We start from the raw sequence: 24,228 nt of genomic DNA, 5'->3' as shown, positions 1-24,228 counted from the left end.
CTAGGTGACTATAGGTGGTAGCCTGAATCCCATCACACGAGTACCTTTGCTCAAGCGCTCGGCATATGAGCGGAATCAACTGGCTTTGTAAGTTAGAACACCAAGCGCCACGACGTCGTCGGAGTGGACTGGCTTCAAACCAGCGGCCATGTGTTGAGTAGGTGGGAGTAGTATGTAGTACTTGTTCAAAGACGCGGCGTTTGAATTGTTGTTGTTTTATTAATATTTGGTTTGTGTGGCGGCACTCTAGTTGGTTTGGAATCAGAGGCCATATCTTCCGTCCTTCACTATAGGGCTGGCTAGGGAAGACTAAGCCAGTCACACTTGACTCAAGCTTCAAGCCTTCAACAGACAACTGGGTGCTTGTCTCTAACATGACTTGCACCCCTCCCGCAGATCACCCGTGCTTACGCACGCCATGCTACGCGCACTTCGCCATCTTCACGATGCACTTATACATATGCAGGCTCCCGCCAAGTGAACACTACGAGTATTTTCTGCTGATTACGCATACGCGCATGCTTTGAAAACCCTACCACTTGTTGTCAAATGTGACGGAAACGTGCTCAATGCGTATGATAGCCATTGCAGATTTTGTCGGACACAACCTCTGTCCATCGCCGTGAAGCGAAAACGGATGAAATCATGGAGTTCTATCTGGATACTGGCAGCCTGTTGGTAGATGACGCATCAACTCGGCCCATGCGCGCATCTTTAAAATTACTTGGCGACATCCCGAAACCGACGGATTACCTTGCATCTCTTCGGCGCTTCAGAAATCGCACATTTATGGCACAATGTGTGTGTTGGTCAGCAGCGCAGATACAGGAGTCAATCCGTAGGATTCACGAAGGCGGCATGCATTCGATTATTCTGACCATCTACTTTACCTTCACCGACAGGGACGATCCGTTTCAAGTGTAGTACTCGAGTAGTTCAGTTACATTTGTGGCATAGTCGGTCGATAAAGATAATCGTTCATACATAATATCAGAACTACCGACGGCACAACGCAGTGGATTGACATGAATAACCGAAAGCAAGTTTACATAGGACACAACTCAAACTCATGACGCGATACTGAGAGAGCTAGATGACTGGTAGATCCCTAAGCGTTCTCAGGCAACTTCTGCATCATGCGCCTGAGCTCCGTCTCTGGAACCCTCGTCTCAAACTTAATAGCGCACGGCTGGACATCTCCCACCGCCCCGCTCGTGAACCCCATGTCATCCAGTGGCTTCGTAGGATCCAGAGTCATCTGGAAGGCCCAAAGAATAAGGAGCGAGTTTATGAACACCGATCTATAGCCGTTGAAATGAACTCGGAAAATCATGGGATGCAAGGAAACTTTTACCTGTTTGCGACCTGTAGACCGGGGCAAACGCTGAAACATGGAAGGTGAACGAAAGAATATGTTAAAAGACGGCCCCTTACCGCCGACCAAACCCAAACCCGAAGAATTTCAGATCGTCCCTATAGCGACCTTGGTCGTTAATCCAGCGCTCAGGCTTGAACGCATGAGGATCAGGGAAGACGTCGGGATCTCGAGAGATGGACCTGAGGCAGTAACGGTCAGTCCCTCGTACTTCTCTTGAAAGACGATACTTACCAATGATCACCGAATACTGTTGTCCCAGTTGGAATACAATAGTTTCCCTGATGCTAGATTACCATGTGCACGATGAGTTGTGTAAAAAGCACTTACCCAAATCACCTCCTGAGTCGTCCGGTGAGCCACTCCTGCCGTGTAAACATTGTAAACTTCAAGTACAAAATCGACGACGAAGATGCCTACCATTGGGAACCAGCGGTCTCCATCTCAAAGCCTCAGAGATGAAGGCGTGCAGACGGGGGAGGGACTCATCGTCAGCGAAGGTGGGTGCTGTAGGGGAGACATCTTTGAAATTGATCAAGTTGTAATAGGGATCAAGCTACCTCGGTGCCTTCCTACGATCGCATCAAGCTCGACCTGGACTTTCGCTTGCTCCTCGGGAAAACATGCGGCTGCCATGAGCACCGTGCATATCGCCATAGTGGTCTGACACCTGGTTTCAATTGCATATCTTCAGAAAGAACAGTACATGACATCTCACCGTATCAGTTCCAGCTGCAGATAACGCGCCAGCAAGAAAAGCCATCTCTGTCTCTGTCAACTCGTGAACTTGGACGTTTTCTAGCATGCATTTTACGAACGAAGGACCGACGTCCAAATTGTTCCGCTGTGGAGAGATTCAGGCGTTGTGTGGGTGTTGGAGAGGCGGTACGTACTATTTGCTGTTTGATACGGTTAAGCTGATCGGTGTAGAGCTGCTCGCTCCTCTGAAACGCCTGTTTCAATTCTTGGCCATACCAAGGAAGATGTTTGAGCCACGGGATCGAGTCCACCAGGTAAGCACCAGGGCGTAAGGTTATACGAAGTGCAAGAAGGAGCTCGCGATTTTGTATGACTTCGGGATCAGTCGCAGACGATGGTGTGGTCTTCCCGTATGCAATTTTCATAATAGTCGTCGCGGCGTAACTTTAAATTCAAAATACCCGTAAGTAATGTAGTATGTAGGATGACACGAACACGGGACAGCGCTTACGTTGCCGCATGATTCTGGAAGTTGTAGGGATCTTCAAGAATGTCGAGCACGGTGTTCCTCGCGAGTGACATCTGTAGGGGCTGGTATTCCTCAGCTGCTTTAGTCTGGAGATGCGAATGAAGTGCTCTGCATGACGTTGCAGAGTAAGAGTGGGGTTATTCGTGCAGGTATCGCGGGCAACGAACGAACCTACGCATCCGACGCCACCTGATCCCAGGGGGTATCAAGAGGATGGACAGCCCGCCAGTAAGCATTTCCCCGGCAGCAACCAGGCGAGGACGATCAGCTAGCGAGGCACCCTGTTTCTCCATGATATCCACTACGGCCTGTATAATCCTGAGCCTGGATATGGCAACTCAGCTTGGAGAAACTGACATTGTGACGGCCGATAATAACGATTTTCTCAGTTCCAGTGCGAATAGTGATTAGGGGACCATATTTGTCAATCCATCTCGCTATAGTAAGACATAGGCTGATCAGCGATGGCACACAATTAGCATTTAAAGGAACAAGTGAAATGTGAAACTGTACTTGTGAGAGGGTAGAAAGTGCCCTCGAAGTCTCCAGGTGGGAGGAGAAGGTGGAAGAGGAAGGCCACTCCTTGATTTAGGAAGGTAATATGCCTGAGCAACTACTCCTACTACTAGTACCCCAAGACAAACAGCAGCACCGAGGACGAGCTGCGTGTTGTCAGAAATGCACAGGTCAGGCAGCCGCAGCATGGTTGATGCAGGAAGACAGAAGGGAACTGATGGCATCCAAACTATGAATGACTTTTAAGTACCGCCAATCGTACTCACACCTGGAGCCATTGAAATTTCACATCTCAGCAGCTGACTCCCGAAGAAAATGCCTCTGACGTCGATGACGGTCAGACCCCATGACATTGGAGATTGATAAGGCGATTTCACATCCACCTTGATCGCACCGTACTTCGAGGCGTGAGAGAAGAGGGAGGAAGGTCTATTCGATTGCACACTTACCTACTACTTATACCATGAATGATCGCATGAGACGGACACCGACGCCGGTGTTGGCAATGCCATGGTCTAAGAAGATTGCGTGCGTCGATGTTGAAAAATATCTGGCACAGACTAACGATATGAACGTTTATCGTTGTGTGCTCAGTACTAAGACGTTATTCAATGAAGTTGAATGAACTAGTTCATTGTTCAAGTTGTAGCAATCAATGATGATCTCACTCAACTTGGCGGAGCACATGAGCGGAACCAATTGATTGCGTAAGCTCACGCAGAGTCAAAATTCGCCACGACCGGTCAAGGCGATCCAGACAGCTGTAGCTTATTCCTACTCGTAAATATTTGGGTACCTGGCTTTTAGCTCGCGTCCCCCGAATATGCAAGTACCAGTTTTTGATTTTTTAAAAGGTTGCTGACATGCGTTACCGGCAGGGCTTCTGTCACTGTGCAGTCTAATGAGATTGCCAAAGCCAGTTTACACGTCGCCCTTCCGTGGTACACGCACTTGTACACCGTTCCTTTCCTCTCGCTCTATCCGCTTCTTGCATATGCGTATTATATCAAGTACGACGACTGGTTGAAAAGTGAGGAGTGGACTTTCCTAGCCTGTGTATCTTTGGGCGCAGGTCATGCTCTAAGTTTCCTGGTTACTCGATGGAGTGCTGGCGCGAAAGCTTGGATCACAACACGAAAGGTGCGCTGTTAGTTTTTGTTTGCTGTACACTCTTATCCTAACACACCAATTGTAAGGCGCGGTCTATCGAGGACGCGGACTGTATACGCTTGGTTCCTCATGTCCATCGTGGTCAAGGCGATATCGTTCCATTACTCAAGGGAGTTCCTTCAGAACCGATGTCCTACACGTTCAATTACCAGCGAGATACTTACGTCGTCGCCGGCAAGAGTCCCATCGTGTTTACTCGTCTCCCTTACCCGTCCACCCAGTGTCCATCATTATCTACCTTTTCAAGTCCCACTGGCCTCAGTCCGGGCGCAATTCCACCCTTGAAGTCACTTTATGGCAAGAACGAATTCAACATTCCGATCCCTTCTTTCTCCGAACTTTTCGGTGAACATGCGACGGCTCCATTTTTCGTCTTCCAAATATTTTGTGTCGCGCTCTGGTGTCTGGACGAGTATTTGTATTACAGCTTATTCACGCTATTCATGCTCGTGATGTTCGAGTGCACTGTTGTTTGGCAGGCGCGTCTTTTCTTCCCATTAACAACTCCGAAGCTAACTTAATTTATAGCGTTTGAAAACTCTCACAGAATTCCGCACGATGGCTGTCGCTCCGTATCCTATTCAGTGCTACCGGGAATTAAAGTGGATTGTCATTCAGTCTGATGAGCTTCTCCCTGGAGACCTTGTTTCCGTTGGTAGGTGTCATATGTCCGTCGTCGAAATTTCTTGACCGACGTATCATTACAGCACGACAGCAGTCTGAAACAGTAGTTCCTGCCGACGTTCTTCTTCTGCAAGGAACATGCATCGTCAATGAAGCCATGTTATCAGGAGAATCCACGCCGCTACTCAAAGAATCCATCCAGCTTTTTGACAGCAAAGACAAACTCGACGTTGACGGCGCGCACAAGAATGCAGTTCTGTTCAGCGGAACCAAGGTGCTTCAAGCAAGCCCAACGGGTACGTTCGGCTCTCGCAATTTATTCCTTCACTAATGCTGCCATTCGGGCATCAGGTCAAGGACAAGGTACTGCAGCGACTCCGGATGGTGGATGTCTGGGACTTGTCTTGAGAACCGGTTTCGGCACAGCCCAGGGGCAGCTTGTGAGGACGATGATATTTTCAACAGAACGCGTTTCCGCGAATAATTTCGAATCATTCCTATTTATCGGGTTCTTACTCATTTTCGCGATCGCCGCTAGCTGGTATGTTTGGGTGAAGGGTACGTGTTATTTCTTGCGTACAGGCCAACTAATCACAAGCATACATATAGGCATCGAGCGGGATCTGAAAAAGTCCAAACTCCTGCTCGACTGTGTGCTCATCATTACGAGCGTCGTTCCCCCGGAATTGCCTATGGAACTTTCATTGGCTGTAAACGCGTCCTTGGTTGCCCTATCAAAATTCGGTATGTCGTGATTTATTTTTCGTGATATTTCGTCTCATTATTTGCAGCGATATTCTGCACCGAGCCATTCCGCATCCCATCCGCTGGCCGCGTCGACATTTGTTGCTTCGACAAAACGGGAACTATTACCGCGGAGAACCTAGTCCTAGAGGGAGTTGCTGGCATAGAGTTGGTATCTCCTATTCAATAATGATGTCCCTGCTAACACTCAAACCATTCTAGCGAGTCAGACAAATTGAAGCTTGTCGATGTCAAGGACACCTCCAAATATACCACCCTCTGCTTGGCTGCGGCACACGCGCTCGTTCGTCTCGATGATGGGACGATTGTCGGAGACCCAATGGAGAAGACGACGTTGGAAGCCCTTGACTGGCAGCTTTCGAACGGTGACCAAGTAGCGCCGTCTTCCGCCAAGGCGCCAAATGCGTCGAGGATATTCATTCGACGTCGTTTCCAGTTTTCGTCGGCTCTGAAGCGCATGTCCACCGTGTCGAGTTTGCCCAGTGGCAAGGTCCTCGTCTCCGTTAAAGGTGCACCAGAGACGATCAAAGGCATGCTCGCGGAAGTCCCCGAATGGTATGATGTGACGTACAAGTGGTATACTAGGCGCGGAAGCCGTGTTTTGGCTCTAGGCACGAAGGAGATGGAAAGCATGTCGATCGATAAGGTGAGTGATGGTCATGTAACTTCGTGCGCGGTATTAACAATTGTTATAGATTAATAAACTACACCGCGAGGATGTTGAGAGCAGTCTTGTGTTTGCTGGATTTTTAGTCTTCCATTGTCCTCTCAAGCCAGATGCTATAGAGACACTCAAGATGCTCGCTGACTCATCCCATCGCGTAAGTAGTTCATTTTGCTAAGAAACTTCACTCATAGCACGACAGTGCATTATGATTACCGGTGATAACCCATTGACGGCGGTTCATGTCGCCCGGGATGTCGAAATTGTTGATCGCGACGCGCTAATTCTGGACTTGCGCGAGAATCCCGCACATGAAGGAGGTGAGTTCGATTGTTCTTACAGCTGGTAGGCATAGTAATTTTGTCACAGATCTGGTCTGGCGCACTGTGGACGAAACCAAGATTATACCCGTGGATCCGTCTCAGCCTTTGGACCAACACCTCTTCGATGAGTACGATATTTGTGTTACCGGTGCCGCTATGAAGCAGTTCGAATCTCGTCCTACGTGGAACCACTTGGTGCAAAATACCTGGGTTTATGCTCGAGTCTCTCCTACGCAGAAGGAGTTCATCCTTACGAGCCTTAAGACGCTTGGCTACACTACCCTCATGGCTGGAGATGGCACCAATGACGTTGGCGCGCTCAAGCAGGCCCATATCGGCGTCGCTCTTTTGGATGGCACACCTGAGGACCTCCAGAAAATTGCAGAACATCAGAAGACCGAGCGGATCAAGAAGGTTTACGAGAGCCAATTGAAAATATCATCGAAGTTTGGACAGGTCCCACCACCTGTGCCTCCTGCTATTGCGCATCTCTACCCAGATGTTGTTGAAGCGCAGAAAAGGGCCGCGGAGAACTTACAGGCCGCGCGTAAGAAGAACCCGATGGAGAAGGTCGCGTTGTTACCCTTGATGGTGTTCGCTTGGCTGACGACGTTTTAGTTCGACCTTGCTTCGATTACTGACGCTATGGCAAACATGGACGGTGATGAGGATGTTCCTCAGATTAAACTTGGAGATGCTTCATGCGCCGCGCCATTCACATCGAAGCTGTCCCACGTCGCTGCCAGTGAGTTTGTGTAGCTTAATGTCAAAGGTTCGTACTAACAGAATAATAGTTACGCACATTATCAGGCAAGGTCGCTGCACTTTGGTCGCCACCATTCAGATGTACAAGATTCTGGCGCTGAACTGCCTTATCACGGCGTACAGCTTGTCGGTCCAGTATCTTGATGGTATCAAGTTTGGCGACTATCAGGTAACCGTTAGCGGGATGTTGATGTCTGTCTGTTTCCTCTGTATATCTCGTGCCAAGGTGCGTCACTGTCCGACCTTTTTTTTTGGCCGTACTGAGCGTTCAACAACAGCCGGTTGAAAAACTGTCTCGTGAGAGGCCGTTAGGCAACATCTTCAACCTCTACGTCCTACTTTCTGTGCTACTCCAGTTCGCCCTGCACATTGTATCGCTCGTTTACATCACGAACTTGTCACATTTCCATGAGCCGTGAGTTTCCGTCCATTTCATTGCAGACATCTTCTGAGTCCTATGCAGAGCTGGTGTAATTGACCTCGAAGCCAAGTTCGAGCCAAGCCTCCTGAACACCGCCATCTACCTACTGGGTCTCTCTCAACAGGTCTCGACCTTTGCTATCAACTTTCAGGTAATTCATTTCTTCAAGTATGTCGAAGTCGATAAATTGACACCATCTCTTATAGGGCCGCCCGTTCCGTGAGGGAATTCGCGAGAACTCGAGCTTGTATTGGGGACTCGTCGGCGCCAGTGCCGTTGCATTCTCTGGGGCTACAGACTTCATGCCCGAGTTGAACAGATGGTTACAGATTGTCGAGATGGAGGGACATGTGAGTCGCTCTCTGACTTTTTGACATTAAAATAAAATTCTTATTTTTATGTCCCTTTAGTTCAAGGTCAAGTTAACTAGCGTCATGATCTTGGACTTTGTTGGGTGTTGGGTGATCGAGAAGCTTTGCAAACGCCTCTTTGCAGATCTCGAGCCTAAACCTTTAGTCACTCGGGGTAGGGAACGGAGAGAGGCGAGACGAAGGGAAGAGGCTAGACTAGCAGATGCGGCAGCCGCGGAGAAGAAAGCTCAGTAGAGTCGCTACATACTTGAGACTCCCCTCGCAAAGCTTTCGAGATCATATATTATCTTAGACTTCCATGGACACGTTTCAGAATCATAAATTCACCACTTGAATCTCCGCCTGAAACACATCCTAATTGGTACGAGATAGATTATACTTTTGAGTGACGTTGCATTCGTGTTCAGGTCAACTCTCAAGTAAAACAGTCGCGCCCTTGTAACCTTTCTTCATACGCGTGCGGAGGTGCTAAGATGCTCAATTTTGAAGACGTTGAAGAGCGGGACGGTGAATTTCAGTGGATATTCCACCAATTCATTGATTAGCTCATTGGACTGTGATTTCAGGTGTTCGTCTTTCGTGGAATGTTTGGCCTTCTTCTCGGATAGAGGCGACGCGAACTGTGGTCCCGATATCGGCGCTGTACACTCCCTTGAAGCAGCGAGAAGATCTTCCTCCCGTCTTATACGAACCCGTGACGTGTAAACCTCCTTGTCGTGCTATTCTCAATCCATATTGGTATGTGTCTTGTCTTGTCTACCTTCCTCAAATCCTACTAATATTGTCATGAAGTCAAATTGATATCAGAGGGAAACTGTGGATCTGTCCGTTCTGCTTGACTCGCAATGCTTTCCCGCCCCATTATAAAGACATCTCTAACACCAATTTACCCGCTGAACTGCTTCCAAAGTACACGACAATTGAGTACACGCTATCTCGTCCTGCTCAAGTTCCTCCTGTCTTCCTGTTTGTCGTCGATACCTGTCTAGATGCCGAAGACCTCAAAGCACTCCGCGACACGCTTATCGTCAGTCTCAGCTTGATCCCACCATATGCTTTAGTTGGTCTCATCACCTTCGGCACGATGGTACGTGCACTTCTTTCTTCTTTCCGTGGTCAAGCTTACACCTCGACCACCAGACTCAAGTTCATGAATTGGGCTACGCCGAGTGCAGCAAGTCATATGTCTTCCGTGGCGGCAAGGAGTACTCGCAGAAACAAATCCAGGACATGCTCGGACTCAGTACCACAACTCGCGCCGCACCCCGCGCCGGCCAACCCATGCCCCAACAGGCATTCGGAGCCGCCCGATTCTTACTTCCTGTCCAACAATGTGAATTCCAGCTCACTGGTATCTTGGAGGCACTTGCTCGTGATCCTTGGCCCGTTGCCAATGACAAGCGCGCTTTACGCTGCACTGGCGTGGCCGTCAGTGTTGCTGTTGGACTCTTGGAGGTATGTATATCAAACGTGGTGAGAAGTGTATACGAGTGACAGTATTTTCTAGACAACTTTCCCTAACACGGGCGCCCGTATAATGATTTTTGCGGGTGGACCTGCGACTGAGGGTCCAGGAATGGTTGTCAGCAACGAGCTCAAGGAGCCCATTCGGTCTCATCACGACATCGAACGAGACAGCGTTAAACACTACAAACGCGCCGTAAAGGTTTGTCCTTTATTAATTAATGAAATGATGGGCGGTAGCGTTATATGTTTGCTTTATTTTAGTTCTATGAAGGTCTGGCGAAGAGAGCATCTAACAATGGCCATGCTGTCGATCTGTTTGCTGGTTGCTTAGACCAAGTCGGCTTGCTTGAGATGAAGTCCCTACCAAATTCGACGAACGGTGTCATTGTCCTGTCGGATTCATTCGCTACGTCCATCTTCAAGCAGAGCTTCCTGCGCATATTCAATAAGGACGACCAGGACTTCTTGCAGATGGGCTTCAATGCGACGTTCGACGTTCAGGCGAGTCGCCTCGTATACTCTTCTACACAGGCGATTGATTTCATTGTGTTTAGACAACCAAGGAACTGAAGGTCTCCGGCCTTATCGGACATGCCATCTCAGCCGGAAAGAAATCTGCATGCGTTGGCGAGACCGAGATTGGTATCGGCCAGACCTCAGCATGGAGAATCAACTCCATCACGCCTCGGACATCTGCTGCCATTTACTTCGAGGTAGTTACTCCAGCGGGCCAGGCTCTGTCTCCCGGGTCAAGGGGTCTTATCCAATTTGTCACGCATTATCAACACTCGTCTGGGCAGATGCGCCTGCGTGTCACGACGATCGCTCGAAACTTCGCAGAAGCAAACTCACCGAGCATCGCTTCTTCATTTGACCAAGAAGCCGCGGCTGTCCTTATGGCAAGGATTGCGGTATTCAAGGCCGAAATCGACGACTCGCCAGACGTCCTGCGCTGGCTCGACCGCATGCTTATCCGTCTCTGTCAGAAGTTTGCAGACTACAGAAAGGAGGACCCTGTCAGCTTTAGACTGACGGACAACTTCAGCATTTATCCACAGTTTATGTTCCATCTACGGAGAAGCCAGTTCTTGCAGGTGTTCAACAACAGTCCCGACGAGACTGCATTCTACAGGTATGTACTTCCGCTGTGCGGTAACATGTTGGAGTGCTAAATGGTGATGTGACAGACATATTCTCAACGAAGAAGACGTCAACAACTCGTTGATCATGATCCAACCTACCCTTATGTCGTACACGTTTGATGTCGAGCCCCAGCCCGTCTTGCTGGACAGCGTCTCTATCAAACCTGACGTGATTCTCCTCCTGGACACCTTCTTCCACATCCTCATTTTCCACGGCGAAACGGTCGCCCAATGGAGAAAGGCAGGTTACCAAGACCAAGATGGGTACGAAAATTTCAAAGAGCTATTAGAGAACCCTGTCACCGATGCTCAGGTACGACGATTCTGCCTTGTGTTTTAACCTGTTTAACGACCGTACGTACAGGACTTACTTGTCGACCGCTTCCCCATACCACGATATATCGTCTGCGACCAGGGTGGCAGTCAAGCTCGATTCCTGCTATCGAAACTCAATCCATCGACGACTCACATGTCGACATCGATGTATGGCACCGCACAAGCTGCGGGCGCTGGACAGGCGATCTTCACCGACGACGTCAGCTTGCAGGTCTTCATGGAGCACTTGAAACGCCTGGTAAGGGTGTCTATGTTGCTTTTGTCCCGCGATGCGCTTACGGTGTGCTGTTCCTCAGGCTGTTGGCGCACAGACAAACTAGGTTGCTGTCTGTTTAGATATGGTTTTGTGCACTGGACGCTGTTCAGTTTTTGCGTTCGAGTTGTTGGTCTTTCGATTATAGTATTGTCGGTAGTTTATCGTAAATTGTACATTTTTCGAAAGCTTTCCCGCATGAATAGCATCGCGTCTCGATACTACTGGTGTGGTCGGCAAGTGGTTGGACTAAAATCTGCTTATTGGAGGGTAAGTATTTGGTAAGTATACTGCATCATGACTGGATGAGCTACTCGGAACAGCGATATATATATATATATATGCGCCTAGTATCCTTGCCCAAATATCCAGCGCCGCGTCTGAGCATGCGATACCGTGGACTAGTCGTATAAAAGTGCCGTGATCAATATTGAGACGCGTCAAGCACGTGAGCACCCTGATCTCTACTAGAGCATAGTCATGCCAGCATTACCAGGACATACGCCCCACAGAACACCTCTTAGACGCGTCTCCCAAGGGTCTCTCTTCGCTCTCTCGCGATCAGGTACCAACCCCAGTGCACCTCATGGTCTGGGCTTCATCGAGCCTGTGATGGCAGAACTCGTCGACGAAGTTGAGGCGCTGCAGGCGAATGTAGAGGGCCTAAGGAACCTCAGCGAGTCTCTGAAGACCTTCAACGAGAGCTTCGCAAGCTGGCTATATGTTATGGACATGAATGCGCTTACCGTAGACTGGCCGCAGGTGAGCTTTGTTAATTCATGATGATCGAGTTCAGTGATCGATCTCTATCTATTCTGTCAGGCTCCAACGGACGCGTCATTCCAGCTGGGAAAGCGACGAGCAGGTGAGTTGCGTAATAACTCAAGTATGCATTCGTGATGAAGCAACGCATTTATTAGAGGAAAAGGCCCGTTTAGCTGAAGAAGCTGCGTTGAAAGTTGCATCAGCCATTCCACCTCCGTCGCGAGATTCAGAGGCGGACAAAACCATGTTCACTGAAACCCAAGAGTTTGAAACGACATACACCACAAATGCTACGACAAGGAATGCTTCTACCAGCATCGCAAAGACCGCATCAACAGGTGTTCCGAAGAAGAAGGCTAAACCAAAGCTGACTGCAAGGGAGAAAAAGGAGAGATCGGTGAGTACTGATGCAAGGGGAAATTCTTTTCTTGGTTTTTGATGCGTCTTTACAGATTTCCCTTGAGAAGATAGTCATGTCTCTTCCCCTCGAATTTCGGGGTAGTGATCCGGTACGTATACTAGGCGACGGTGTAGACTGTTATTGAAGGTTAGGCGTCCCAGGGTCTTCGACGTAATATGGAATCTGTGATAGAAGTCCTGATGGACAGCGATGGACGAGGCCTCAAACGTGAGTGACCCTTCTTCATTGCAGTATATATAGGCTCAGGAGCGCTTGTACACAGTCATTGAGCTCATCAAGCCTCCCGATCTCAATCAGGCACGTGTCAACAAATGTCTTATAGCTTTGGTGAATCGGAAGATCGTCCAAAAGGACAACAGCACTGTATGTATTTGAATGAAATTATTGATGCATTCTCCTAATCTTCGAATAGGGCTCAGTCTTTTATCATTGGACCGGGTTATCATGATGTCATTTGTATTGGAGAGCACCCCCAGTTCTCGCGCCTCCAATAATCTCAGAGTTTTTGCGGTAACTCCACTTGCGCGCAACTTAAAGCAGCCTTCGATCATCACTTACTCACTTTGAGGTAATGCGAGGAGCGTTTCGGACACCAATAATGATACGGCCTGGAGATCCATGTCCACGTCCTTGTAGCGACTGGAGTGGCGAAACTACGTCCAGGAAAGTTAAAACAGTCCTGTTACTACGGTTGCAGGGGCTTCTGTTCATTAGAAAATCATTAAACAAGATTCACATTAAATATTTGATCGAACAAATTGATCCCCAGAATCACGGTGTGCGTCAAGCGTCAACATGTCGGCGACAAGGTCATGGTATGGATCATAGGTCCTCCATCGCTGATCTCCAAAGTGTCCGTCTTCTTCACGGAAGTGTCTCTGGATGCGAAACCCTCAGGGTCTTGTCTCATCATCTCAGCCCTGATATAGTCCCTACATTCTCGCCGTGAGAATGACATCAAAGCAGCAATTTGGTCTTCATGCACCTTGTCAGATGGATACCGGTATCACGAGCAATCAGCTGTTTGATCATCCGAGGACCAAGCTTCTTTTCCGGATCTTTCGACATCTGAGTGAGCACGAGCTGTCGTTTGACCGTCTCGGGCAGCTGTCGAGTAGTCACGCCGCTTGCATAAAGACCTAGAGCTCTTCGTCTGCGAGCCACCGAACTTTCACTGAAGCAACCATTAATTATCAAGTTAAAGAAGAGCGCAGAATATGCGTACCTCAGCTTGATGCCGTGCTCATCATACAGGAGTTGACTTATCTTCTTCTTATCAAATATCTCTCTCCGCTGATAGTCATACAGAAGCTCCGTAACCTTATTGTCATTCTTCGGGGCTGCAGATGGTGAACACACTATAAGGAGCGGGAAGGGCGGATACGTACGACAGTCCTTATGCTGGTTCCTCCCTGTTGGGTTTCGATTATGCGGCTTTTTCAAAGTCGCTGCGGAAATACCTGACATGAGTCGAGTGCAAGGACGTTAAAGAAGTGAACGAGGAATTAAGATGGCCGCGCTCGAAAGCAAGCGGCACCTTCTACATGTGCGATGACTGTGCGACGAGTTGTGGCTCAACTGAATTTGGGTTCAGGTGGTTGTTTGGCAACGGCCTCTGATCCAAACAAACCGCTCATTGGAAATAGGTACAGAATTTATTTGATTGTGCATCCTGTCAACATCGATAAGGTGCCGTATTCTTTGTCATACATCCCACAATATCTCTACCGAGTGTTTGACGAGCAGACTCTTTGCAAATTCCACCATGCCTCGGGCTTTGTGGCTAGCATACGCAATGCTGTCTACTACCCCACGCATCCGAATCCCCAGAATCAGTTAGAACTGCATATGAATTGGGAGAATCGACGTTTATATCTGTGACGGCCTCACGCAAGAAGGCTCTCGAACATGCTATGCAGAGGGTGGGGAAGATCGATAGCTCGCGATCGACACATCTGTATTCTGGATGTGCGCCCTTGTTGAAGAGACTGGCGCAGATATCAAACCTGAAACTGAGAACTCACATGAATATCTGTCCAGCTGACGCAGTCATTGAGCTTCTTATGCTTGATGATGATCAGGACGACAACGACTGAGGAAGACATTGGTCGGTGTAGGCGAGTCTGGTATTATACTTCCGTCTTTGATTTTACCTCGAGAACCGTAAGTAGTGAGTTTCGGATCTCGATTGCAACTTGCAACACGTACCTAACGGTAGCATGATGTTATCAGTATTAATACCTCCTTACGACCTTGACACAAACTATCGTATTCTGAGTCGCAGCGTGCCGTCCGACTCATCAGTGGCATCAAGACATGTCTTGCGAGTAAGCCGACATATTTCTGATAAGTAATTACAACCCGGTCGGGTGCACGACACATAGAGAATAACGAGTCTCGATAAAATGAAAGGCCAAGATAAAACAATGGTACCGGTTCAATTCGGTGAGCATATAGGGATGGATGTTTTATGAGTGTTTTCAGCCCGCACGACTCTCACAACTAGAATTCCATTGCCCATGCGAGCTCTACCGCCTCCCGGAACCTTGGAATTTCATCATCGAACCTACGTGCAAGTATGAATACAAATGAAATAAGTTGGTTTAGATGGACGCACCAAGTCCAGTCCGGTTTTGTCAATGACCTGTGGTTAAGGTTGCCCTGAGATCTCGACCAGCCACGAATTATCAAGGCAAGCTTTTCGTCGGGGAAGATATAGTTGTAGCGGAAAATAGTGGTCATGATTAGGTGGGCATTCATGAATGGTACTTTTTGACCAGTATCAGAGGAATCACTGTACGACATTATCCAACCGTTGTGGATTGCGGGGTCCCAAGAGAATTGTTCTGAGGATGGGGACATCACTGGACGGGGCTTAACTCCAGAAGTATCTAACGGAATGGACCAACAGCGATGATCGCCCACCCACCGCGTCTCGTTCGCGAAAAATGGTGATGCACGTGGTCGCATTATGTCCCTGGGCCTGAACGCCCCAAAGACTCTCCAACCCCTCTTCACATACTTTGCGATGACATCCGGGTTGTGCTTCGATGCGGGGATGTTGAGTGCGGCTCGCTCCTCAAATGTTGCGACAGGATAGAAGGAATACGCCGCATTGAATGTAATGATGTTCATCACACAAGCTACAATAAAAGCATCAAACCCTGTACGAAGGAAAAGGGATAGTTTGGACAAACTTGAGTGGAATTTCATGATGGTTGAGATGGGATTGCAGGTTGTTTCCATGACTTGAACTTTGAGCTCTACGAACTCCCCATCCACAACTGCAAAGCGCTTGAATGTGTAAACACCAGCAATATCAGGATACCACGACAAGTCTAAAGCATTCGCTGTGCCTCCAGCCGCTTGTTCTTGTTGGGTTCTCTTCACTGTACCATCCCAATCAGCCGAAACGTGGTTGTGCCAGTCCTCTTCTTGGTGCCCGCTGGGTTCAAATTGATAGTCGACAGATTCGAGCCACTCCAGCAGTTCGTAAACGTGACCGGGATGAGCGTAGAGGTCGAGGTCAGACCCAGGATAGAAGGTCCTGTCAAAGAACTGGAGTGCATTTGAGCCTGAAATCACTAGTCCAGTTCGCGCTTGGAGGGAGCGAAATGAGAGGGGATCCGAAAAGAAACGGGACAAATGTTGGTTGATGTTGTACGCGCGCCGGTAAAAGCAAGCTACTGCTGCATGTGTATAACGACATGCGTGCGAGAGCCACACAAGGGTGCGAGGGCTCAGATCGCAGAAAATGAGGTCGTAGATTGGGGCACAGGAAAAAACTTGTTGCACGTGGCCAGGCCTAGCCTGAGGTGGTCGTGGGGGTGCGAGTGACATCCACATCCCTTGGTTAATCGAAGTTGAAGTAGGCCTAGATAAGTGGTCGACAACCTTCGCTGCAGCTGCATGTGCAGTACTTTAGTGGGTCTAATTGGTCAAGGTTTCTGCCGACGCAGGCGGCACTTCCCGAGTACTTCTTACTACCAATATTGTTCTAACTTTTCTAACATGTCTCATTCACGAAATGCGAGTGAGCATCAGCGACTTAAGCGACTTGAGCGAGACTACCAGCGAACCTGAATCCGTCATCAGCTTCAATGAGAACGTGTACTTCAACATGCAAAACGCTGCCGTATCCACTGTGACTTACGTGGGACAGGCTCGACAAACAATAGAGCAGCTAGCGACGAATCAACGCAGATGGATCGCAACTCCACCAAGCGTGCACGACGTTGACGCATCCAGGGTTCTAGACGCGATGCTGAGGAACGCTTACAGGACCGGTGGCGAAAGCTCCGAGCGTTATACTGCCTGTGCTATTTGTGCATGTCCTGAGATCCACGAGCAAGTCAATCTCGCGAGGACTTGGTTCATGTATCTGCTCTGGCCATGTAAGTTAGAACTTCGAGATGTCTGCCACAGACACTAACGCAAATTTTCACTGGTAGTCACAGCCGGAACCCACCAATCATCAGACTTGATTTCTAGTCAGACCACGCCGACCATTGACGACACCTATGGCAGCCTTGTAAGTGCCAGTCCGGAACGGAGTAGCAGATTTAGGACCGATGTACGTCCTACCAGTTAGAAAGCGGCTTTGGCGTTAACTTCCAACAGGTTAATCGACGGGACGGTTATAGATGCGTTGTTTCAGGTGTCTGGGATGGACCACACGTTCCCGCCGGTGTCGATCAGGGTTTTGTAACCTTGATAGGAGCGCACATCCTGAAACGGGCTGTCGGGGTTTTCACCATGGACCGGGCAAGGATTTCTCTGCTAGGTTATCATTAATTCTGACCTCAAGTTGGATTATGCAGGCACATACCGCGGCTGCAACGTGGAATATCATTCGGCATTACTCAGGAATGTCTGAAGAAACTATTCAAACCATGGAAAGGCTTGTAGACGACCCTTCCAATGGCATGATGCTTGGGCGCGACATCCACAATGTTTTTGACAAGCTAAAAATATACTTGGAGCAGACGGAGGTGAGCCTGCAGTCTTGCATCCTCGCAATGCCTCGCATTGATCAGCGCTCCAGCGAGAAAACGAGTATGTAGTCAGGGAGGTCGGGGGCAGGGCGTGGATGCACCCTCGCGAGTTCCTCGGTAAAACCATCACCTTCAGGAATCATGATGCCCATACACGAGACTTGCCATTACCTAACCCTCATTTCATCGCACTACACGCAGGCATCTCCCGAATTTTGCACATGAGCGGCGTGTCTGAGGTATTTGCACAGATCTTGGACAAATATGATGGGGCAGCAGGAGGCAATGCCGGAAGTCTGAAAAGCAATGGAGATCCGGTGCATCAACTATCTTCAATGATGTCTGCCCTGTTTATAGGCGCTTCATTGATTACTTAGTGTCTCGCAATTACATGGTTCGACAAGGACGGCAAAGTTAATAATGACAAGGGTCATGTTAATGCAATCGCAAATGCCAAAAAAGATGATGATGCACTTCCCCGTTGGAACTCTATAACTGCTCGCGACATGTTCTCTCTCGCGAATATTCCCAAGTGCACATCACCAACAATTCAAATGTGGAACCCAAACAAGAGGAGGAAACCACGCAATCAGATCCTGCTCATGCTTCCCTGGTTATTCATACGCTCCTCTCCGGTACCATATTTTTTACTTTCTCCGGAAACATTCGTGCAGCCGAGCAAAGCCTCGTCGCGCTCCACGAAATCGTCGATAGCGGAGCACTCGAGGGATTCAAGGATGGTATTGTCCAGGTATGCTTTCCGTTTCTCTTCGCGTTTCTCCTCTCACAAGTTGGTCGGGCAGGGGCTTAACAAGAGGCCGATAGAATTCCCCCAGGTAAGAATAAAGCACATTGAGTGCTGGGTTGCGAAATGTACGGCAGGTGAGTGCGAGGTGGAGCACTGAGCACCGATCTTGAGTGGACGGAGATGGTAAGAGGTCAGGAAAATGGTTTGGGGAGCGTATAGAAACATATTTAAAATTATCGTTGAACACAGAATAGAATATTATTTCGAGGATCTTGGTCAGGCGAAGACAACGGTGCATGTTGGGTGTACTAGTCAGACCAAAGTCAGACGTTGAAAAAAAAAACCAATGATCGTGGGGTTGTACAGATTACGTACCTAGCATCTAGGATGCTCACCGCTCACGCTGACAAGCCCCACCACTGGTCCAGCTTCCAAATAAACACCGTCACTCAATCAGAATCATCGATATCCTCAATGCCGAATTCGCCCTACAAATGACAAACTGCTTGGGCGAGAAGAAATTAGACTCACTGATTGCCGCTGTTGAGCGCCGCGCAGACGACCAACTTGTTCTTCTGAGTTAACCTACTGGACATCAGCGCATCTCCCTCGTAGTACTTATTGTAGCGCTGATGCTACGCGTTTAGTGGAGGGTTTCGGAGTATGCGGCAGCACTGAAAGACCGCGTAGACTTACTATATGATATGTCAACCGAAATAACCGCACTCCCTACAACTATTAGGGATTTTCGTACATAGTACCATGAGAAAGCTCTAGATCTAGATGTCATCAATTAGTTATCAGAATCAGGTTTCGTTGGAGCTCTCCCATGTCTGTCCAGGAACAGTACTTGGCGGATTTGGAACCGGAAATTCGCTAGATAAGTTTCGCCAGTCGGACTCGGAGTGCGGTCGCAGACAGACGAGGAATAGCTTCGGAGGGAAATGATCATGATGTCGGACGACCAGGACGAGCATGCGAAGAACTAGCTAGCGCTGCCCCTTGCTCCCGAAGGGCACTTTCTAATATGTAGTGAATTTGCATACCTGTGAACGGTGATACTGACACTGACAGCTTTCTACAAGAACATGTTCATCGTTCAATGGTTTGAGAGATCCGGGTTGCAATGTATCATTGTATGAAAGCGTTCAACAACAACTCAACAATGCCAAATATAGCTCTTGCACCTGATTAATTACGATACACTGGCAACAGTAAGTACTTTTGACTCTGGGGTGCCAGAATGCTTGGAAGAAATTATGTCTACCGTGCGGCCACCATCAAGGAGCAAGCGAAATACGACTGCGCGATAAATGTCAAGCCCCAAAGGTTATCGAAGGACACCTTTTTCAATGCCTGTTAATGTGGTTTCTGGAACATGAATCCCAAGCAATTCCCTCTCAGGAGTCGCACAATATACATCTACCTCAACCTACCTTCCATGGACTTCTCTACGCGTGCTGTCGGATAGTAGAGAACTTAATTGTATTCTGCCCATGCACTGATTATTCTTAGTGAATTTTCACCAGGCTGGAGAACTGTGGGCAAGCTTCGGGTTGGTCAGCAGACGCGTTCAACGATTGATCATCGGATCTATTATACAAGGAATTGTCATCATAATCCGTCCTTCCACACAGAAGTTGCTGCTCATTGTTGCTCAATTCTCTGACCGGAGATCATGAATTATCCAGAAGTCCTGGATGGATATGAGAACGTAGTGAAATACTGCAAGGGAAGTCCATAAGGCAGCTAAAGCGATCTGATTGTTAGTGACGGGAGGATGGAATGACACAAGGAAACCAAGTACTGAGTGAGTCCCGTCGTGAATTGGGGAGTGAAATCGATTACATTGCCCTGGTCATCTTTGGCGGAAGAAAAGTTCACTGTGGCCAACATGGTCACGATAGCAGACCACATAGAGGCATCAGCAGTATACCGGCCTGATTAAAGAACATTAATGTCTTGACTCGTCACATGCTGTAAAACATCAAGGTAACAACCCACCTGGACATGCACGCCGACCTAAGCCGAAAATGTATTCCGCAGGGTCATCATCCGTCAACGCGCCGTCAACATCAATGAACCTCTCTGGCATAAAACGAGACGCGTCAGGGTACCGCTTTTCATCCCGTGAAATGCCCCTGCAAATAAGGTTAGCATCACGACAGCTGGGGAGAACCTATCTGACCATGCATTGCATATAACGGTCGCTCCTGATGTACGATATCAAATATGATATGTTCATCGGACAAAAACAGCAGACCTTTTGGAATGAAGTAACCATCGTATACATCATCACTCGTGGTAGCATGTGGTATACCTATAACATCATATTCAGTAAAGGCCAATCACTCAGAAAGGAAGACTACACATGGGTGCAATTGGGTGCCATCGCAAATTCTCCCGCAGAACTGCTTCAACGTAGGGTAATGATGCTCTGTCTTCAAACGTAGGTAAGCGATCTCTTCCGATCACCGAGTCGACCTCCGCTTGTGCGCGTCTTTGAACATCTGGGTAAGTTGACATGGCGAGAGCGAAAGTCATCAGGGTTCCAGTAGTCTGCCAAAAGGTTAAGTAGCACCCAAAATGGTTCGGAAATTTGCTGACCGTCTCATATGAACCTGCAATGTACGCATTTGTGAGCACAACGTCCCTCGCAAACTGACCTATTTGCGACAAACCTGCCATAGCGGTAGTAGCTGCTTTCTTCAAGGCAGTCTCCAATATGGGTTTGGATGCCTGATCTTGCTTCTCCATCCGTTGCAAATTATCTGTCACCATTGATAACCGCTCAAGAGACAAGTTGTCGACCTTGACAAGTGTAAAATCAGTGTCTAGGACCAAACTAACAGATGGGCCTACCATGTGCTGCTGCGCATATCGAAATGGCACCTCCATCATTTCCGTCGTGCGATTGGTCGACAGTCGAGCATCACGTTTAATCGAGGATCCCCAGCACCAGTCAGGTAACTTCAGCACTGCGTGAGACTATAAATTGTCGACTCTTTCTCGCCACAAAGAACTAAGCTCACAGAAGGGGAAAGTTTTGAGCAAGAATGCTTTTTCTTGGGTCAATACAGCAAAGCCAAGAGCCAATGATTTTTCCACGACCCGAACCAGAGGATCGTCACGAGCGTTGGGCTGGTAGTCATATACGACTGACATCGCAACAGACAATGAGAATCTGTGGACATGTTAATAACCATTCAATATCTACAAATGCACTGACTGACGTTACGAAATGCGAATGATAGTGTTGAGGATCATCAATTAGATTGACGATCATCTCACGAGCCCGTTTCATCTGCATCGGGAGAAACTTGACTGCAGACTCGGGGCGGAAAGTTTGGTGGAAGAGTCGTCGGCAACGACGCCATTCGTCTCCATAACTCATGAATCCAAAGTTGATCGAAAAACCAAATCTGCCTGCACGTCAGAATGGGTGAATCGAGAAATATCAGAATCTGAATAACGCACGGCTCGATCGTGGCTACGTATGGTCGATCACTGTAAATGCGAGAGCGTTTGTCCAGCAAGGCTTCTGCAACACGCTGAGAATTGATCACGACCGCTTCCTGGTCTAGAACTCGCACGAAGACCAAGTCCCCTGATAGAATGTTATGAACCACAAATTTACTACTTAAACTGTCTGTCCACGTACCATAAGCAGCATGCCATTGAGTATAAGTCAACCAGGGTTCTTTAGTGTTGATAGATAAGATGTTCCCTAATAGCGGGAGCGGCGCTGGGCCAGGCGGAAGGGAAGGTTTGTTCTGTCTGTTCTCAATGAACCGGCGCCCGAGGACAATAATGAAAACAAAGGAAATAGGTAAGACGGCGAGGACAGCAATGCGCCCATCAACTGCAGGGATCATGGTTAGAGCAGTGTGTGGGTTGACATCCAAAGCGGGGACTTGAATGAACCTTTAACAGATGCTTATCGCTTCCTGTACCTGGCGTCTCTGGACTGCGGAATGCTGGAGTGGGAAGAAAGTTGAAGAGCAGAGGATGGGTTGGAAATTCGGCGGGTATATATTCTAGAGGGAACAACTATCATATCTCCATTCGTATAGGTCCGCCTAGATCTAGGGGTCCCCCTACAGTGATTATGCCCTGGGCCCCCGGCGGACGGCCACCGTGTACACCAGGAATCCCTCGAAGGTCATAGTACTTGGTTGGTCGTCGGGCGGTCGCTTCACTCCTCTAAAAGGGTACACTTGAAGCATGATTGATTAGATCAACTGGTTAATTTTTGTGAAAATGAATGTAGGCGCACCGATACGACTTGAAATCACTCAATTCTGTGCGGATGAGAGGCAAGCCGATACAGGTAAATTTTCAAACATACCACAAGTAAGCTCTAGATGGGATCAATAGCTTTGTTGTCAGAATAAGGTTCGACGTTGAAGCTCCTCCATGTCTGTCCAGGAAATAAGTACTTGGCAGATTTGGAACCGGAAACTCACCAGATGCTGGCCAGACTCGGGCTGGAGTTGCAGGCAGACGTGCAGGAGCTGGTTGTGGTAAACGCTTCAGACTGGTAGTCATGATGGACGACCAGGACGAGCGTCGTGCATGCGAGGAACTGTTCTTGATGCGCGCTTTCTTGGGAATATGTAGCCAGTCAATATTTGAATGTTTTGTACTAACAGCTTTCTACGAGAACAAGTTCAATCGTTAGAGAGATGAATTGTATGAAGCACAAGAATATAGGCGCTCAACGGAACAATGCCAAACATGTAGTTCTCATTCCAGTGATGCCTAGAGTACCAAGTTAGTAGTAGCAAAGTAGTGGTCACGTTCTGGTACAAGTCACCTTCAATGTAAACTTTGTGTAAGGTTAACCTGAAACCCCCAAAGCTTGTTGCATTAAACCCTTCCGTGATGAATCTCGCCGCCCATACACCATCTAAAGCACTCCCCAAAAAACATCAAACGTCGTCGTCGTCATCATCATCTTCATATTTCACCATCTTCCACAAAACGCCCGACATCATGTCCCACGGACCCTGCTTCCATCCTGGGACCACACTCCGTACAGATTTGTGACACACTTAAGCCGTGGCACCATCGCGTGCAGGAACCGTGGAATCGACCTCATCAAGCCTGGCGCCATCGATGGGCACAAAGGGTCCACGCACTCGATGGGCGACTTTCCAACTTCCAGTTTGATCAGGTGTGCGTTTGGTTGCAGACTCATTTTGTCTTCGTTCTTCAGAGGTGCCGCCCCAAGCGCATCGAATCGCGCATCCACCAGAGTGTGACCTCGCGCAGCTCGCAGCAACGCCTCACGAGGATGTCTAAAGCATACAGGGATGTGGGGGGTTGTTGCGCACCCCTAGGTCAAGTATTTGAAGGTATAGGCATGTGCTAGCGAGGGTGAGGATGTCTGCGTTGGTGAGTGCGATTGACGCGGAGCGGTCGGGGTGGAGGACAAGGATCTTGAGGCCTGCGAGGGAGGGGGCATGCGCAAGTAGAGGGTGAAGGTCAAATGATGAGGGAGGGAAGCAGGAATTTACACCATAACCGCAACACTTCTCGGTGAGCACGATGTGCCCTAGCTTTGTGCGGGTGAAAAGGCTGAGCAGTTCAGACCAGAGACTGGCCAGGTTACACATTTCTGATGCGTTGATCTGAAGTACTTTGAGGTTGGGACATGTGATAGAACATGTATCAGAATCTGGATCCGCCGTGAGTATTCGGAAGGCGCGCAGGAATGAATCGAAATGCCCAGATCATCGCATGAGATATGCAGATGCGTGAGTGCCTGAAAGGGCTATGAGGCATGGAGAGGTAGAGGATGAATACTTTTGACACCCAGCTGGAGGGTGAGCCATTAGAGGCGTGGCCACGGGGTGATGGTATAGAGTAGTTTGCTCG

General features: G+C 48.6%; 9 protein-coding genes across 9 annotated transcripts; 5 read left to right on the top strand and 4 right to left on the bottom strand.

Annotated features, from left to right (window-relative positions):
* Window positions 1–1,016: 1,016 nt before the first annotated feature.
* EDB91DRAFT_883067 (cytochrome P450) lies at window positions 1,017–3,462 on the bottom strand. The gene is made up of 13 exons (XM_041328708.1): window positions 3,117–3,462; window positions 2,961–3,057; window positions 2,775–2,911; window positions 2,586–2,711; window positions 2,269–2,518; window positions 2,094–2,219; window positions 1,936–2,038; window positions 1,796–1,882; window positions 1,706–1,740; window positions 1,610–1,656; window positions 1,435–1,557; window positions 1,355–1,384; window positions 1,017–1,301 (listed from the first exon to the last, which is right to left on the bottom strand). The coding sequence occupies exons 1-13, from the start codon at window positions 3,341–3,343 to the stop codon at window positions 1,109–1,111; spliced, it is 1,581 nt and encodes a 526-aa protein (XP_041180823.1). The 5' UTR covers window positions 3,344–3,462; the 3' UTR covers window positions 1,017–1,108.
* Window positions 3,463–3,835: 373 nt separating this feature from the next.
* On the top strand, window positions 3,836–8,576 carry EDB91DRAFT_882926 (uncharacterized protein). Its single transcript, XM_041328707.1, has 18 exons — window positions 3,836–3,944; window positions 3,998–4,259; window positions 4,316–4,768; window positions 4,818–4,944; window positions 4,997–5,209; window positions 5,265–5,471; window positions 5,523–5,657; window positions 5,705–5,825; window positions 5,880–6,324; window positions 6,374–6,499; window positions 6,545–6,662; window positions 6,712–7,235; window positions 7,284–7,410; window positions 7,460–7,656; window positions 7,709–7,845; window positions 7,894–8,002; window positions 8,058–8,201; window positions 8,262–8,576. Coding segments are annotated over exons 1-18 (3,642 nt in total). The 5' UTR covers window positions 3,836–3,942; the 3' UTR covers window positions 8,457–8,576.
* Window positions 8,577–8,591: 15 nt separating this feature from the next.
* On the top strand, window positions 8,592–11,644 carry EDB91DRAFT_1114433 (uncharacterized protein). The gene is made up of 10 exons (XM_041317894.1): window positions 8,592–8,729; window positions 8,789–8,960; window positions 9,015–9,309; window positions 9,363–9,677; window positions 9,730–9,888; window positions 9,951–10,190; window positions 10,244–10,821; window positions 10,877–11,144; window positions 11,196–11,405; window positions 11,464–11,644. The coding sequence occupies exons 1-10, from the start codon at window positions 8,696–8,698 to the stop codon at window positions 11,485–11,487; spliced, it is 2,295 nt and encodes a 764-aa protein (XP_041180821.1). The 5' UTR covers window positions 8,592–8,695; the 3' UTR covers window positions 11,488–11,644.
* Window positions 11,645–11,857: 213 nt separating this feature from the next.
* EDB91DRAFT_882874 (DASH complex subunit Dam1-domain-containing protein) lies at window positions 11,858–13,309 on the top strand. The gene is made up of 7 exons (XM_041328706.1): window positions 11,858–12,182; window positions 12,243–12,285; window positions 12,341–12,582; window positions 12,638–12,694; window positions 12,747–12,813; window positions 12,869–12,969; window positions 13,019–13,309. The coding sequence occupies exons 1-7, from the start codon at window positions 11,901–11,903 to the stop codon at window positions 13,052–13,054; spliced, it is 828 nt and encodes a 275-aa protein (XP_041180820.1). The 5' UTR covers window positions 11,858–11,900; the 3' UTR covers window positions 13,055–13,309.
* Window positions 13,310–13,396: 87 nt separating this feature from the next.
* On the bottom strand, window positions 13,397–14,073 carry EDB91DRAFT_1047920 (uncharacterized protein; the record flags this gene model as incomplete). Its single annotated transcript, XM_041313354.1, has 4 exons — window positions 13,397–13,538; window positions 13,592–13,780; window positions 13,832–13,946; window positions 13,995–14,073. The coding sequence occupies 4 exons, from the start codon at window positions 14,071–14,073 to the stop codon at window positions 13,397–13,399; spliced, it is 525 nt and encodes a 174-aa protein (XP_041180819.1).
* A 557-nt stretch (window positions 14,074–14,630) lies between these two features.
* On the bottom strand, window positions 14,631–16,555 carry EDB91DRAFT_1334677 (uncharacterized protein). The gene is made up of 3 exons (XM_041325461.1): window positions 15,804–16,555; window positions 15,224–15,749; window positions 14,631–15,172 (listed from the first exon to the last, which is right to left on the bottom strand). Exons 1-3 carry the CDS (start codon window positions 16,450–16,452, stop codon window positions 15,109–15,111), a joined length of 1,239 nt encoding a protein of 412 aa, XP_041180818.1. The 5' UTR covers window positions 16,453–16,555; the 3' UTR covers window positions 14,631–15,108.
* A 69-nt stretch (window positions 16,556–16,624) lies between these two features.
* EDB91DRAFT_1114427 (uncharacterized protein) lies at window positions 16,625–17,372 on the top strand. The gene is made up of 2 exons (XM_041317893.1): window positions 16,625–17,000; window positions 17,058–17,372. The coding sequence occupies exons 1-2, from the start codon at window positions 16,634–16,636 to the stop codon at window positions 17,195–17,197; spliced, it is 507 nt and encodes a 168-aa protein (XP_041180817.1). The 5' UTR covers window positions 16,625–16,633; the 3' UTR covers window positions 17,198–17,372.
* On the top strand, window positions 17,159–18,106 carry EDB91DRAFT_1114423 (uncharacterized protein). The gene is made up of 4 exons (XM_041317892.1): window positions 17,159–17,179; window positions 17,227–17,370; window positions 17,427–17,597; window positions 17,651–18,106. Exons 2-4 carry the CDS (start codon window positions 17,362–17,364, stop codon window positions 17,975–17,977), a joined length of 507 nt encoding a protein of 168 aa, XP_041180816.1. The 5' UTR covers window positions 17,159–17,179; window positions 17,227–17,361; the 3' UTR covers window positions 17,978–18,106.
* Window positions 18,107–19,765: 1,659 nt separating this feature from the next.
* EDB91DRAFT_1315341 (cytochrome P450) lies at window positions 19,766–22,223 on the bottom strand (the record flags this gene model as incomplete). Its single annotated transcript, XM_041325163.1, has 12 exons — window positions 19,766–20,288; window positions 20,353–20,489; window positions 20,537–20,561; window positions 20,612–20,668; window positions 20,718–20,907; window positions 20,956–20,969; window positions 21,030–21,159; window positions 21,211–21,326; window positions 21,381–21,532; window positions 21,582–21,770; window positions 21,826–21,955; window positions 22,010–22,223. 12 exons carry the CDS (start codon window positions 22,221–22,223, stop codon window positions 20,098–20,100), a joined length of 1,545 nt encoding a protein of 514 aa, XP_041180815.1. The 3' UTR covers window positions 19,766–20,097.
* Window positions 22,224–24,228: the final 2,005 nt, after the last annotated feature.

The sequence above is a fragment of the Suillus paluster genome (genome assembly GCF_016628075.1).
Source record: "Suillus paluster strain FC165 chromosome Unknown EDB91scaffold_9, whole genome shotgun sequence".
Classification (NCBI taxonomy): Eukaryota; Fungi; Basidiomycota; class Agaricomycetes; order Boletales; family Suillaceae; genus Suillus; species Suillus paluster.
The sequence above is the reverse complement of the archived record's forward strand: the minus strand, read 5'-3'. Positions and strand labels throughout refer to the sequence as shown.